We start from the raw sequence: 16,828 nt of genomic DNA on the forward strand, positions 1-16,828 counted from the left end.
AGATTTACTTGAGTTGTATTGTCCTTACAAAATCCCGTCATGTTCTCGGAATCGTTTTGGCAAAATGAAATTCAGTTTCTCACGCACTCTGGTCAATAACCATGGTTTTCTTTTGTTCTTTCTAGTTTGTTCTTTGACTTCCTTTATGTTTCATTATGTGGCATAACATTATCAGCGTATTTACTTTAAAAATGCTATGACGCAATTTATCAGAAATGATGGGACAGATTCGTTAAACAAGTTGACTTCGCTAGTTGTTCACATCAATGAGATTAGAGCAAAGAATATTTACCTTCACGATTTGAGGCTTGGTAAATAACCTCTGGTATTAACCTCCACTGCAGTAATTTAATTAAATTGCCATTTTTAGATGTCAATCAAAAATGACACTTAAAGACGTCATTTATCACTTTTGTCTGCTTCCAAATTCCTTTAGTGCGCGGGATTACAATTATGCAAAGCGTGCCATGAAAGCCATTTAAAGGTCAACTTGACACAAGACTAGAGACACTAGCCCAGCAGCTTAACGATTGCAGAAAAAATTAAAGGAAAACCACAGGTGAGTAGTAACATTTAAGGCACTTGAAGGGACCGGCTCTCGTGCATTTTATGAAAGTTGAGTTATTTGGCAATCACGTTAAACATTCCACTGTAATGATCCTTCAGGTAATTACAATATAGCTTCCTTAATTTTAGCTCCAAAATTGAAGAGGACGCAAATGGGTGAAGCGATCACGTAACTCAAAGCTTCGTTTACTGTCAATCAGTGACATTAAATATTCTACTTCAGACCTTTACGCATTTGCAAAGTGAGTTTTATTCGTTAGTTAACACGGCCATGGTTTGTTTCTTTCTGCTGGAACAGGAATGATGAGGACCATTTTCGTTTGGAGCTGCCTCCTGGCTGTACTTATCGAGCCCTGCATGTCGGACATGTACATGCATTTTCCACACGGATCCAACAATCGTTTGAATGGTAACCAAGATAACGTCAAGAACGCAAACAGATTGTTTGATTCACAGGTAGGACCGGCCTTTACATTTACGCTTTTTTTCCAATTGATCAGGGCTTCCGTACCTAATCTCAAGGTTGGTGAAGTTAGAAGTCAAATCAGAACATGCATCTCCACTCTGACTGATGGCACACCAAGAAAGTATTACTAGCACCCCAAATAGATTCATATCTGCAACAACAACAACAACAATCTTTATTTCGTGCCCAGAAAAAATTTACAATAAAAATAAATGCATGCAATGTGAAAAAATAACAATGAAAAACAGAGCACAGCCACTTAGAAATAGCTAAGGCTAATCGAGCTAAGTGGCTATCTCAGCTTCTGTCTCCTTTATTTGACCAAAAACATGTTGATAATGTTTCAAATTAAAACGACAACGAAACGAAAACGTAAAATTCCTGACAGGTATAGTTGTCGAACAGGTCTTTGAAAGAACACGGACCTTTCGCCTGTTGTTCGGTATGAAACCACCAGCTAAATGATGTATATCGAGGCCGAATATATAACTTAACAGCTCTCTTTAAGTGGGTGCCGAAGTCAAAAGGTGGGGTATAATATTGCAGCGAATATTGGCACAATAAAAATTATTTCCACTAAGTTAAGGTGGAAACATAGGCTCGATTACTAGCCACTGTTCGGAAAAGTAGCCCGCACGGAACGGGCCGGACCCGGAAATCGAAAATAAAGGTGAATATTTGTCCCCATAAACTTGCTATATTGTGTTCATTTTTAGAATAACGGCAAAGCAGGATACAACGTTGGAGACAAGCATCATTTTAACCCTGGAGACAACATTCCAGAGTTCAATCAGCTTCCAATGGTATTTAATACACTGTTGTCTACCTTTTGATTGGCTCATACCGCAAGATATAATTGTTCTTATTGTTCGTTTATCTGTTAGTTCTCTTTTGGGTTTGTTTGGTTATGATTTTCTGATCAGTTATTTAGTTCATACTTATATGTGTATGTTGCGGTTTGTCAGGAGTTCTACATGAGTGGATGCGACATCAACGCCAAAACTGAAGTAGAAATCATGTGGACAAATCAACACGGGACCGGCCCAAAGACTGATGACAGAGTGGAAACACAAGTTATCTTACAGTACATGTGTCAGGCGTATCCCGAGGGCAAGATGGCTACCAATAATGTAAACAACGAGTTCGAATATCACACCATTCGAAACGGTCAGCTACTGAATACCCAGGGCTTTGCAAACGGAGCAAGAGAAAATGCTTACATTAGAAAAGACTTCGGACTTCACGAGCCAGCTAATTACTATCAAGCGTATTACCGCAGAGAAAGGAACAAAGGTGAGTCAAAGTAGAAGTCTAAGGGGGTGAAAGATTCCTAGGAGAACTACATTTTTTTTTAATAATGTAAACATTTATTTAGTCACCGAAAAAAAGTAAAATACAAGACATGACAAAAATTCAAATGTAACAACTTACAAAAAGAGATTATAACAGGTGAAACTAACTAGACTAGCAACTAATAATTTCTCCTCATGCACAGGTTTGTTCACAGCTGACCAACAACTTAAAGGCGATCTTCCGATTTACACACGACAAAACGCTGCAGGAACAAGGAGGGGCTTGGAAGTCCCCGAGGAACGTGATTACTATCCCTATTGGGGCCCCACCCCGTGGAAGGACATTGCTATCATGGTCAGCGATAAAAAGACCGAGGCGTTGATGAAGAAATACGTCAACAGTCCTCGTTATGGGCATAAATGTAGGTGTTTTTTTTATCGTTGTTGTTTGAATCAGTTTTCTTGTTGTCGCTTCTACTTTTTTCTGACCAAATCTTGTTGAATTGATTGACTATGAGTGAATACGTTACCTTTAGCTTCAGCTACTTATAACAAACGACTCGTTAATTTTTCGTCTTGAATTTTTTATTTCTTCAGACTTGTGTATTATGCCAAGCAAGCTTACAGGTAACGCAAACTGTCCGCCAGACAACCAAAACGTTCTGGCTGAAAAGTGCGTTGCCAAGTACATCACTGCAGAGTCGTGCAAAGCAGCTGGAGGAAGGTGGACAAAATTTATCACAAACTATGTGGAGAAAACAGCTGGAGTGCTGAGCACGTGCAAAGACGTGGGAGATATGAAGCTTACACGAGGTTTACCGTACGAGCCCCATCTGCTCTCCCAAGGAGCTGACGGAAAAGTGCAGTATGTTCTTCTTCACAAAACCCCAGATGTGATCTACGCCCCATCCACTGTCGTTAACCATAACGGCATGAACATGGAGGGGAAGTTTTCGTCGTACAAGTGGAAAGTCCCTTGTTTCCCAACCAACACTACTCAGCGTTGCTTGTTACGGATAAGGTGAGACAAGTAACGACATAACATCACCTTTAATGCTTGATAAGTAAATTATCAAGATATGAATTCTCCTCACTCACCTCCTCGCAATTCCTTTCATTCAATTTTGAGAATTTGGTACAACTTCAAGATAATGCATGTATTTGTTGCATAAACTGTTTGCATGCTTACCAATTACTATAGTTAAGAGTAATTATATTCAGATAAACACCAAGTAACGTACACAGTCGGTTAACAATTGAAGTAGCTGGAGGGAACTGAACAAGTCAAAAACAGCTCTCCACTTATGAAACTAAAAGAGACCTGAGGAGAGTCTCATCTTGCAGTTGCCTGTTGGACCGTCACTGTGCAGAAGATGAGAAGCAATGTTATCACCATGCAGTAACGATCTCATAAACGAGTGCGAGATGTCACTCGCGCCAGGTTTCTTCTGGTCCAAAACAGTTTTGCCTTTATCACGCTGACTGAGAGGGTCGTATAGGGATATTTTCGTGATGCGTCATTAGCTGATTTTATTTTCCGTGAAACGTGAATTTAGGAAATTATTCTTCGTGACTCGTGACCAGAAGGCTTTGCGTGACCCGTGAAGAACCTGAATTATTGACCAATATTCGTGATTTTCCACTCTACTCTACGTGATTTTGAGACCCAAGTCCTCCGAATGGTTAGAGTCGTCTATCGAGAGTGACTTGACTTGACTTGACCATTCGCGATTTTGCTTTCTTCAAACACTGTTTCTAGTGTAAGAACAGGTCATTAAAAAGAGTGTCTTACCTGCTTATTTTCGTGATTCGGGGAAACGAAATTTTTATATCCGTGATCCTCTATTTTTTCTGTTCGTGAACCGTGCCGGAGACCCCCTTAGCCTAATGACCCTCGACTAAGTTGAACCTTTCACAGTCAAAACTGCGCATGACCAGAATGCTATTCGCGATGAACGTGTTGTGGGGTGATGAGCACGAGAAGAGGACCTTAGTTTTGGCAATTACTTTTTACGAAACAATAACAAAGCACCATGAGTTGGTAGTCAACCACTATAAATTGGCCTTAATTATTGGTCAACTGTGATGAATATATTTCTGCATTTCTCCTTCTTTTTTCTTGCAGATACAATATCACCACTGATGATGTACCACGCGAGTTTGATGCCAGTAACAATAAAAAGTAATTGTCAATGACAAAATATATATAGTCTCATTCATGACATTTCACTAGTATGGGAAACGAGTGAAAAATCCCTGTCAGAAATATTCTCCATAAATTTTAGCTTTATCTCAGGTTTTCCCCCTTCAAGATGCTAGTTCACAGTAATGTACATCATCATATACAGTAGCTTGTGTCTAATAAGTCTAATACATGAACATGGCATAATTTCTTTCCGCGATTTTTTACATATCAGTAATACTGGTCCAAGCAGTATGCGAGATGTTTATGATCACTACGATCGTTGCAACCACTAACAAGAAAGTTTAGCGATCCTTACGACTGCTAGTTACGATCAAGAGAAAATGTTACTTGTACGATGATGCTATAATCGCTATAGAATAAGAATGCGAAAGAGGACCTCTGGTATAATAATCATGGCAACATTCTCCATCTCCTCCTTGTTGCAGTCTCTGGAGAGTGGTTTCCATATGATCGCAATGATCGTTACGATCATCGAAATGGAACTGAAGTCTGTATCTCAGCGATCTGACTTTTGCTGGAAGTACTCACAACAAAAGTAGCTTGTGATCACGATGCATATGATTGACTAACCGCCTTCTTTTTGCTAAAAAAGTCTCAAGGCTATCCTAAATTTTTTTGCCTCCGCAGCGTCACGAACAACCCTAAAACCAAAGCAGTTGATGGTAAAACCGATCTACAACTCGCTTTGAACACCGCGCAGGTCGGCCGCACATTCCAGGACAGAAGTCACGTGTTTCTCCTTAAACCTAGGAGTTCCCTTCCTTTGAAATTCCAGCATTCCAACATATTCTACATCGGAGGAATGGGAAAGAGAGGAAATATTGTGCAGGCTTATCCAGCCATGGAATATCGCTTCACTCCTGAACGCATTTCAGTTACAACAAAGGATGTGGTGTGTTTTGTCTGGTCCGGTGAGATGAAGACATTCTTTTGTCCACTTTAATCCAAAAAAGATGTTAAACACCAGACAAGTATTTTCTGGATCTGACTGCATCATTACTTGCCTCTGAGCATCGTGGCATTCTTACTTACTTACTTTGAAAAAGCGCAGAAAAAACACGATACAAGGCTTACACTTGTTTTCGTTTTTTTAGGTTCAAACAACAATGCGAACAACGATGGACAAGGAACAGCACGTAAGAAAAGACAATCGATTCTTGTAATTATGTTTAAATCTAAATCTAAATCTAAATATTATTTCGTCGGCAACATTCGGAGGACATCACGCCAACTCTGAAACATTAGACGGAAACGTTTAGAGAAACCTAAGACTTGAAAGTACAGATTAATCTAACGGTTGAATTTTCTTTCACGGGAAAAGTAGCTTAAGTTCGCGCTACCTTACTGAAGCAACAAACTGATTTAAAATATGTTGTAACGGTAATTCAGAGGATACAGCCAAGGAAAATAAGTGTAACATTGTGCGAACCCAGTACTACCATTTTCATTTCAGGTACTGATCGCACAAACGTATGCTGGGTAAAGGAAGGATGCAGCTCTCTTAAACCAGCAGCTTGCTCCAGCTTGCCTCTTGAAGTGGTTGACCATGTTGATAAATTTGACGCTGAAAAGTTGAATCTCCACCTCAACAAGGGATGTTACACAGATGAGAAGAAACCACTACAGGCTCAACTTGACAACGCCCCAGCCTCCTGCAACCCGCCGTGTTTCCGCATCACAAAGCCTGGGGAGTACTGTTACATGGGCACGCGTAATAACAACTTCTCCAACCGACGTCACGTGGGACAGATCACTGTTACCGAGGCCAGTGATACTGTGGCCGAGTAACTGTACTTTGCACTTTTGTCGTTTAGTTTGTTTCTTGATTATGTTCTTGGCTTGTAACAGTGTAGTTGTTGCTAATAAATGTACAACGAGCTTTCGACTTTTGTACGTAGTATATGTCCGTATTCGATGCAAATGAGCGTCATCATGCAAAAGAACCGGGTGTGAACTACCGTTGAGTTAAGTTATAAGTTCAAAATCAGCCAGCTTGGTCGTAGATCGGCGCCATTTTGATTTTAAAGGCCAGATCAGTTCTGACCCTGAGTGCCTGTCGCCCGCGAGCATGTTCCTTTGCCAGCATTTCTTCGTTACTTTCATTGCTTAATTTCCTAATGGGTACGAATACCATATTTGACGGTATTCCAAATTATCCTGTGCTCGATTTTCTGCAAACGAAACCTACACTTACAATCAAAGGAGAAGAGGGTCGAAATCCGCAACGCGTCCGTCATCTTGGAAATTTCGGGTAAGCTCAATTTATTAATAAACTTGAAACGAAAGATAGTTTTTGATAGTTTTGGGCTCTTTTAAATTTTCTTTTTTCCACTGATTTTATAGGGGGTCAGTGGGGGGTCAGTGGGGGTCAGTGGGGGGTCAGTGGGGGGTCATTGTTTGGTCGAAACCGTATGTGTGACGTAAGAGGTACCCGACTGAAAGTAACGGGATATTCGACTCAGTCTTGCGCTTTATTTGTACTCTACAGAATAGAGTTGAATAATTGTGATCGGTGTCTAACGGTAAATCGGGTGCGCATACGGAAGATCAACCAAAATCTAGCAATTTGAGGGGTAGTACTTGGTGTGAGACCTCAGATACACTCTCAAGTGCGCGCGAGTAGTCTCATCCACAACAAGAGATCTGGAAACGAAATTGGCGTGCGCGCAAACAGTCCGCAAAATTTGCACGTGCAAACGAGTGCAAACGTGGAGCGCGATTTTCATATTTGCATTTCATTTTTCGGTTCCTCGTGGTCAAGCCAGTTACAGGACACTGACTGAAAAAAATAATGCGAAAAAGTGCAGGAATAATGTCGTGAAATGTCGTCAACATGGAAGGAATTGTCGAGTATTCTGCACTCGAAGACCTGATGTGGACCGTCCACCCACCGTAGTGTTTTTTCAGGTTTTTTCAACCACACAACCTGAAGAACAAGGTGAGCGCTGCACTGCGAACACGTAAACTCACAAACGAGCTGGTTGCCGTATCGAAAGTTAAAATAATGCAAATTGTTATTGCCGTCGAATACTGTGAAAAGCACTTTTAAAAACCTTCTCTAGATGATTTGCTTCCGGCTTGTATTATGGTGGAATTCGAATTGCATTCAAGATATTTTTGCGACGATTAAGCTTAAGTAATTAAAATTTAAGATTAAAGCCTGAAGCTTATTATACCATAAGGGCTTGTTAGTATTATTTCCTTGAAGTTTTGCAGCCATAATACCCGTTGGCCACAAACTGCTAAAGATAGATCAAGAGAGCCTGTGTAGCAGGCATAAAATGGGGGATAGGGAAGGGGGAGCTGGGATGAGAGGGACGAGGGAGAGGAAGGACACCTGCTATAAGAACTCCCTTTTGTTCACTTCTGCAGCAACCGCAGACTTAATAGTAATAACTTAATAATACCATTAGTAGCACAAATATAATTTATAAAAAAAAAAAAAAAAAAAAAAAAAACGCACAGTGGTGGCAGAGGAAAGCCGTATTACCAAGCTAATGGCTTTGAAGAGATTTACATGTAAATCTTGCTACCCAAATTTTTGTTAAGACCCAATCAAGAATCAGCCATGACAGCTCTGATAGTATAGTGATCAATTAATTTACTAGATGTTTGTTTGTGCCAAGAACTATGACCTGAATGGGAATGCATCGATTCATGCTCATTATTGGAAGAATTCAATGGAATTGAAGAACAGCAGTTGGTTGACACATTCACTGGACTCTCAGTCTCTCCTGTCAACTTTGTAAATAAATTTTGAAACCACAGAACCTGCAGAAATTATTGCAGTTATATTCCTCCTTTTTTCCCTCTTATTGAACTCTTTTTGAGAGTAGTGTATGTTTCCATGTTACTTGTAAAATAACCCCATGATTGTCTCAAAGTGAGATTTTCACATTTTTCATGCTTTGATAAGTATTCACTATGGGAAACATTGTAAACTGACTAAATTCTACAGGAAGTCAGCTGTATCACAAAACATGTGCCAGTTTCTGGCCGATAAACACGTTGACAGTAATCATTAGGTTGATGAAAGCAGATTACAAAGAAATTGGCAGGCATTATGTGAAACCCCAGTTCTTATAGCAGGCACTCTGTTACACTTCCTCCTCGCATTTTTCATCTCATCTGCTCCTGTTTGTGCCTGCAATAATAACATTCTAGTCAAAAATCTCATATTCTGGTGATTGCATAATTTCTCATGGATCCTCATAAAACCTCAACAGAGACTGGCCTAGCAGTACGATAACAATTTGAGCATAATATCTAGTTTCTTTTTTTCTGTTTTACCACAGAAACATCCTGGCAAGAAATTCCTACAAGTAAAAGAAAAGAAAAGAACTGGGTAGGGTAGTTTTTTTTAAAAATATGGCACTATTGATAAAAATAGACCCACAATATGTCCATTAGCCTGCGAGCAGGTTCACCTTCAAGTCACACGCACAAGCGGCAAAGAGCAAAGCGATCCAGTGGGAAGGAGTCTGGTGAAGAGGCGCCAAGAAAGTGAGCCTGCCCTGATCTCTGTAATTTTTTCATTTCTGCGTCATCTGAGTGAAGTGAAATACCGTTGGTCGAAAAGCGGGAAACGCGAGAAAACTGTCAATCTATTATGTTTGATGAAGAGTGATTAAATCCCCATGGAGTTGCTAATTTACCACACAATAAACAGACGAGTCGTCCGCATCTGGAGTCAGAGGAACTAGAGTTGAGTGCGCATATTACTGATGTTTTAACAAAGCTCCAGTCTATTTCTGGTTAAATTTCAAACCAAAGAGAGAGCAGGAAATAGCAGTTGAAAGTATGTAAATGAATCAAGATGTACGTATACTTGCCGTGTTGCCGACTGCATATGGGCAGAGTTAAATGTTACAAACATATGTGATTGCAAGCGGGTAACAAAACAACACGAAGGCGTTTGTCCGTTTACCAGCATGACGTCAAAGACCAGATTGCCAAAGCAAGATCACTTGGAATCAAGTGTGTGTCCTTAGTAGACATAAGCTTTGACAGTTTTTCTTCGGCCAAACTTTATAGACAACGGATATGGCGCCTACATGTTGTTATGAAAAAGATTGACAATTTTCTTGAGAACTCTGAGCTGCCATTAAGTTCATACTTCCAGTGAAAATTAATTGACTTTAATTCTTTTCTGCGGTTTCTGGGGTGGAAATAAATAAACTGCAGAGATCAGAGCAGGCTCACTTTCTTGTCTCGCTGCTCGATTTCGCACTCGTGGCTATGCCACATGCACTAATGTGCTTCATCGTGTGAGCCTGCTCGCAAGCTATGTGTCCATGTGACTACTGTTAAGTTAGCTATTTATCATTGGAGCAGTTTTCACTTGAGCTTCAAAAGTAATTTGCACTAGTTAGCTTTGGCTTTTCATTACTACGCTAATTGATTGGCTTAAAAAACTTGTGCTTCTTTGTGGTCCAATCAAAACCAAAACCAAAACCAATTGTGAGTTGCTCACATACATTGTCTAGCACTTAGCATAAAATTGGCAAACTCTATTTGCTTTGAGTTTTGATTGGTTCACTATAATATCTCTGTCCTTTGAAATTGGCCAGTGTGATTACTTTGGTTTCAGTTTTAGAACATTCAATTGAAAACGGCTCTTAAAGAAAGGTTGATTAGTTTCATAGGCATACGGGCACCTTCGGACTTGGGGAAGGCAGTGGCATTGTTGTCCAAAAATGCAGTCAAATTGCAGTAAAAACAAAAACATTCACCATTCTCACGTCTAATGAAACTGTTATCATTCCAAAAAAGTTCTTTTGAAACCTCGCTTATTCTATGTACCTTGATTGACAACCCAGTAAAATCAGAAACTTATAAAAGAAAAAGTTATTGTCCCTTAAAAAAACTTCTAGAGAGGAGGTATCCCTAGTAGTAGTCCCTCTATCACCAGGAGTCCATGGTGGCATGATGGGCCCCTGCTTTCACTAAGTCCGTTGAGTTTGTTTTCTGAACTTTGCAGGCAAGGTAAACCATGACCTCTTTGATAGCTAGTTGTTGGCTATTCTCTCCAACGACTTTTTCTTCCTAGGCTAAAGGAGTTATTTTATTTTGTGCTATTTACCATCGCCTGGTACTACCATTGTGTCAAAGTTTGTGAGTTGAAGTTTGCATTTTGATTGACAAGTACATAATTATCATGCCATTCTGTAGCAAATTTCTTGAATTTCAAAGTACTTTGGGAACTGTTTGTCACAATTGTTGTGAAATACACTGGCCAAACATTAGCAACATTCACTAGCTAATCAAGTTTGTAGCTAACTGAGGTATCAGTCTCAGGGCTCAACACTAATGGTAGCCAATTAGCCACAGACTAGTAGAAATTTAGTTTTGGCCAGTAGGTTTTTGATTTCCACTAGCCACTTTGGCTAGTAAACAAAATGAAATTGGCCAAACTTAAGTTTCTGTCTTCCTCAAAGAAGACAAACACTAACACTTTTCTTGGAAAAAAATTGATGCTGAAACAAAAAAAAAAACACTTTTCTCGGAAACAAGGTCAGAATTTCATTGTGGACGTACATTGTATCATGTTTACTTTTCACTACATGGTACTTGAAAGGGTATAAAAACTGAACATGTCATTATATTGAAAGAAATATTTGACAAACAAGACAGCATTTAAGCACACAACAGTGTTCTTTTTTTTGTTACAAAATTAGTGGAACAAAACATGAGCATCCTGACAAAATCATTCGCAAAATCGTGCAGAACTGTAAAGGGAGAACATTTCATTTAGCCTAACAACACATAGGTGATTTGTCATTGTGTCCATACTGACAAAACTTACCACTGCAGAAATAATTACATGAGAAAGATTTATTTCCTTCGACATTTATTAGCAGTTGAATTTCACTAACACAGCTTTTGAAACAGTTTAAATTCTACAGCTCCTGTCTGTGAAGAGACTGAAGAAGTCTCGGCAGTTTTAATACCAGGACATCTTGGGGTCTCACTATTTTTCCAAGGAAGTCTCAAAGAAAAACAGAGTCCTGAAAGTTTTTTTGGGAAAATCACTGGATTTTTCTTTGTGATCTGTTGGCCTGAGAGATCTGATGCGAGGAAAACATGAGGCAATTACAAAAATTAAAACTGGTGCAATTTGGTGATAAATTGGTTCGCCATAGAGTTTAAAGTTGCCAGTCAAGCATGACACAAGGTGTGCTGACTTAATATGTCAACTAGTCAAGAGGTTTTACATGCAAAATTCCATTGTTTTGTTTTTCTTAAAATTCCATAATGGATATAAAAGGGTTTTTACCAGCAGTAAAAAAGAAAAAGCCAAAAAATGAGAGTTCTGAAAAGAAAGAAAGTGTAAGTCTAAATGCTAATGTGCTCTTTTCCATTTTTCACATTGATTTATAAAATATAATATATCTTGTTTTATTATTGGAACTGGTTTAAGTACGATGCAATTACCAACAATTAATGTATTAAAGAGAATCGCTTGCGTTTTATAGTTTTCAAGTCTTGCTGGTAATTCTGCTGTTATTGGACCTTGCCAACATCAAGGCTTGGCTAGTAAAAAATTTTTTGGCTAGTTATAACATCTAAGTTGTCACTAGTCACTAGGCTACTAAGTTGAAAAGTTAGTGTCGAGCCCTGAGTCTGTTGTTTGTTAATGACTGATGTGTTTGTCATGAATCGTTTTACATTAAGCAAACAATTACTATAAGATATATTTTGAGATATGGAGTCATTTCTGATAAATTTTGACTTACTGTATGATGTCACTAGATTGCCAGTGATGTCACACAGCAGAAATTGCTAGTAAATGTCTGAGAGAAAATTTTATGTGGCTGAATTATTAAAACACTTCAAGATCATTGTACCTGTAATTTTTTTAATGAATCATCATGTCCGGGTATATTTACATTGTATCCAGAAGGTTGCAGATGATATATTTTCTTTATGAATTTCAGGAGAAGTATGGTTACAGAATCTTATTAAGATGTATCAAGAAAAAACCATCAGTGAAGGAAAAGAGTGAAGGTAAGCAGAAGAAAACCCAATAATAAACTTTATTGATAGAAGAAATTATGGAACTTCAGTGACAAGCCATCACTTTGTGTACCACCCTTTTGTTCTTACAACATTTTGACCTCATCTGTGATCTATATGTAAATGAACAGTACTACTGAATAGACGCACAGCAACATGGAATCTATTAATAGAAGTGGTGGAATGATGACAATGTCTTCAAAAATTAATGTCATGTGGATGTTGTACTCATAGGATATTCAATGCACCATCATGATTGCTTAATCTTCTCACTTTAAATGAATGTGCATGCATGTTGCTCATCAAGAGTCCACTACTAACGCGATTGGCCTGAATGACTAAAGGACCAGTCCAGTTGCTCCGTCTTACTAATTTTTTCTCACAATTTCTGGTAATTTCTTAGTTTCAGGTCGGACATACAATGTACGTTGAAGAGCCTTGATTTGAGATTTGGCACTTGAGGGGAAATCACTGAACAATGATTTGCATTAAGGTAAGCAAGAGGAAATTCCACAAGTTAAACTTCTTGGACTGTGTTTGGTGAAAGGCTGATTAACACTTGTCTTGGATTGATAGTGGACAAGCCCTGCAGTTAATTCCTCTCACCATCATGATTGCTTTTAAATGGTCTCACTTCTGAATGCATGTGCATGTTATTCAATAGTCCCCGACCGTATACATACTCATACATATTGTAAAACATATAAGTGAACAAGCATGACCAGACCAGTTGTACCAATGCTTTTTTTTTCTCATTTCAGCATTGTTTTTTCCCAATTTTTTCGGATGACATGTCGTGAAGAACCTTGATTTGAGATTTGGAGAGAAGAAAACACCAACAAAGATCTGCATTAAGGTAAGTTAGAGGAAATTCTTCTTATTGCCTGTGTTAAACTAATTCTGCAAGTTAAAACTTCTTGGCCTGTGGTCATAGTATATGACCAGACCAGTTGCTCCATTGTTGTTGTTGTTTTTTTTTTCTCATGACAGCTTTTTTTTTTCTCAGTTTCAGATGACATATCATTAAGAACCTATGATCTGAGATTTGACAAGAAGAATTTAAACACCAACAAAGATCTGCATTATTAGGTAAGTTAGAGGAAATTCTGCAAGTTGAGACTTCTTGTCCTGTGGTCATAGTACATGTATGACCAGACCAGTTGTTCCATTGCCTTTTCTTTTTTCTCATTTCCTTATTGTTGTTTTTCCTCAGTTTCAGATGACTTATCATCAAAGACTTTGATATGAGATCTGAGAAGAAGAAACCACCAACAAAGATCTGCTTTAAGGTAAATTAGAGGAAATTCTGCAAGTTAAAACATCTTGTCCTGTGGTCATAGTATGACCAGACTAGTTGTTCCATTGCCTTTTCTTTTTTCTCATTTCAGCATGTTTTTTTTTTTTTCTCAGTTTAAGGTGACTTATCATAAAAGACCTTGATATGAGATCTGAGAAGAAGAAACCAACAACATTAACATCTGCTTTGCCTCAGGTAAGTTAGAGGAAATTCCACAAATCAAAACATCTTGTCCTGTGGTCATAGTATGACCAGACCAGTTGTTCCATTGCCTTAGTTTTCTTTTTTCTCATTTTCTCATTGTTTTGTTTTCCTCAGTTTCAGATGACGTATCATCAAAGACCTTGATATGAGATCTGAGAAGAAGAAACCATCAACAAAGATCTGCTTTAAGGTAAGTTAGAGGAAATTCTGCAAGTTAAATCATCTTGGCCTGTCAGGTCAGTGTTGGAATTAAAAGTTGACCTATGGTGTTTGTCTTGCTAAAAGTCCTTTTTTTGTGTGTTGCTTCTTGTAGTAGTATTATAATGTCAGCAGTCATCATTATTATGATTAATGTGCTATAGGGATACCAAACGTAATGGAGGACAAGAGAAAAACAAAGCACAAAGTCACCAATTATATCTATAAATACAGTGAAACCCCACTCTACGGACACCCAGTTAATACAGACACCCGCTTATAACGTACAGTTTTCTTTGTCCCAACGACCAAAAAGCTCATATATTTTCTCTTAAATTAGCCCACTTAATACGGACACCCGGATAATGCAGACATTTTATCATGTCCCTTTGGTGTCCATAGTAACAGGGTTCCACTGTAACAAATTAAAGCATTTTAATTTCAAGTTGTTGAAGCTACTGTTGCCTTAGTAATATAATTATACTGAACATTGCAAGAAGAAGTAAGACGATGACCTCATAAAAGTTTAAAAAAAACAACAACAACACTAACAACAACCAAAAAAACATTCTCAACCTGTAAATTGTAAAATTTCCAACAACAACAACAATGCTTTATTTACTCTCGACACTTAATACACATTTGCAAAGAAAATTACATTAACTTGGGGAAAAGATATGTGTTACAAAAACTTATGAGAATAATTTGAGGTACATGTAAGCACAATATGCACAATCGGAAGTGTCGACTTTTAGGTTCATATTTAGTGGCTTTAGTGTGTTTTCTAAGAATGGCTACATCAACATGTCTTTGTTTATTTTAAGACTGAATCAACATGTATAACTAAATTGTATTTGCATTTTCCGGGCTGTTTTCCTGTCATAGTTTGTGTGGCACCTAAATTTGCAAGCTTGGCGAAATGCTTTAAAACCTCTAGAACAGCTCTAATAGTCCCCTTAAGGTGGCTCGAAGCAGTTTCCAACACTTAGATTTTGATGGGTCGTTATACCGGTAACCACTCTTTATCACTTGACGCTACAATCATGGTATCAAAAATTTGCCCAATAATAAATAAATATTGGTGAACACGTCGTTATCATTTTCGTGACGCAATAGGTTATCATAGCAACAGTATGACCTCCTAAAACACCTTTAAGGTGGCCGAACACAATTCTCATGTGCGCTCTTGCTAATGTAATTCAGCGCATGCGCAAGGATTACTTAAATCAAACATGGCATCGATATATGATCATTTTATTTGGTCAATGCCTGCGTTATCTGTGCTATTTTCCTTCATAACTGAACACAGTGCATTGATGGTCTTAGTCTTTTATTACAAAGGTATGTTAGAAAAGGTAACGACTCAATGAACCAAGCAATTCTCAGATTTTTGTTTGTTACCGAAAGAACCCAGTTAAATGCAGCGCATGTGTAGTAAGTCAAAAAATTGCGATTGAATGCAGAAAAGCTTTCAAGAAGGGATAATTAAAGATCTCTCTGTTAAATTATTGTTAAAAGAGTGTTAACTTGTGAGCATCGTTACAAGCTTGTTGCATGCAAATTATGAAGAAATTCTAATGACTAGATTTTCTGCAAATAAGCAAAACCCATTTTAAAGGCCTGTTTATATTTATTCATGATGCCATGGCAATGGCACATACATCAGCTTAACTATCAAAAAACTAGTTTGTGTTGTTGACTTACTCGTTGCCATTTTTGGGGACCGAAGGATCAAGAGTCTTCGAGAAAAAGGTGAATGAAACAGGTATAGATTTTCGAAAATTTAAGGTGGCTCTGAACCCTACCTACAGAATTTTTTAAACTTTGCTTAACAAAAGTTGATAATATAAAAAAAGTTCACCGCACCATTTTTGAATTATAAGCCCCTAAAGCTGTAATTAAGGGTGTTTTTAGGAGGTCATACTGTTGCTATAGTAACCTATTGCGTCACGAAAATGATAACAATGTGTTCACTAATGATTGGGCAGTGTTTTGATACCATGATTGTAGCACCAAGTGATTAAGAGTGGTTATAAGGACCCATCAAAATCTTAAGGCCCTGTCTCTTTTCAATGTTATCCTGAGTGGGATACTTAACAAGGTTGCATTTACCGGGGGTGTATTTTCAAAGTGACAGGTGTAAGTGATCCTATCAGCATGTTATCCTTCTACCCCCTTATGAGGGTGGGAAAAAATCAACAGAGGGTAACACACCCCGGCCAATGCATTGAATGGTCAAATATATGTGAGTGGATAAGTCCTTGCCGTATCCTACGGTTATCATGATGGTTTTCATACTATAATGCATCTGCTGGGGCAAACAAAAGCCTATTATATTAAAAATGTCCAACTATGATTTATAAAACTGCAAGAAAGTGCGCTCAAAGCCGTCTTCAAAACCTTGATAAAACACAGAACTGACCTTTTTTTATTTGTTAACAAGTATTTGATAAGAAAGGACTTGTTTTAAAAGTTTATTCACACCTGGCTTTGCTGTCCAGATAAATGTCACTCGGAATGGAAGAGGAAGGGGTTGATTCTTATTCTGAAAATCCACCATCTTGGATCCAGTCTATCATGGA

The 16,828-nt window shown here is 38.2% G+C and overlaps 2 protein-coding genes and 1 long non-coding RNA gene across 6 annotated transcripts in view; all 3 read left to right on the forward strand.

The window, feature by feature from the left end:
• Nucleotides 1-16,828, forward strand: part of LOC145478198 (uncharacterized) — a 40,741-nt gene that overhangs the window by 8,553 nt on the left and 15,360 nt on the right. The window lies entirely within an intron of this gene.
• LOC145478194 (protein DD3-3-like) lies at nt 363-6,887 on the forward strand. Of its 2 annotated transcripts, none has more exons than XM_081456136.1 (10): nt 363-559; nt 866-1,023; nt 1,750-1,836; nt 1,999-2,326; nt 2,529-2,747; nt 2,923-3,346; nt 4,451-4,507; nt 5,159-5,442; nt 5,626-5,667; nt 5,985-6,887. In XM_081456136.1, the coding sequence occupies exons 2-10, from the start codon at nt 868-870 to the stop codon at nt 6,317-6,319; spliced, it is 1,932 nt and encodes a 643-aa protein (XP_081312262.1). In that variant the 5' UTR covers nt 363-559; nt 866-867; the 3' UTR covers nt 6,320-6,887. The 2 variants fall into 2 exon arrangements, with proteins under 2 accessions (XP_081312262.1, XP_081312264.1); XM_081456138.1 differs by lacking the exon at nt 363-559 and adding an exon at nt 571-666.
• On the forward strand, nt 6,915-15,284 carry LOC145478195 (uncharacterized). Of its 3 annotated transcripts, none has more exons than XR_014048203.1 (7): nt 6,915-7,469; nt 8,827-13,040; nt 13,309-13,403; nt 13,554-13,636; nt 13,761-13,836; nt 13,958-14,039; nt 14,169-15,284. It is a non-coding gene; the product is annotated as an uncharacterized LOC145478195 (long non-coding RNA). The 3 variants fall into 3 exon arrangements; XR_014048204.1 differs by having other exon boundaries at nt 8,827-12,538; nt 12,951-13,040; nt 13,309-13,636; XR_014048202.1 differs by having other exon boundaries at nt 13,309-13,636.

This window comes from Orbicella franksi, chromosome 2 (assembly GCF_964199315.1).
Source record: "Orbicella franksi chromosome 2, jaOrbFran1.1, whole genome shotgun sequence".
NCBI lineage: Eukaryota > Metazoa > Cnidaria > Anthozoa > Scleractinia > Merulinidae > Orbicella > Orbicella franksi.

Coding starts and splice junctions, on each gene's coding strand:
- LOC145478194 (XM_081456136.1), top strand. CDS start 868: ATGATGAGGACCATTTTCGTTTGGAGCTGCCTCCTGGCTGTACTTATC. Junction 3,347..4,450: donor CGTTGCTTGTTACGGATAAG/GTGAGACAAGTA, acceptor TTTTTCTTGCAG/ATACAATATCACCACTGATG. Junction 4,508..5,158: donor GATGCCAGTAACAATAAAAA/GTAATTGTCAAT, acceptor TTGCCTCCGCAG/CGTCACGAACAACCCTAAAA.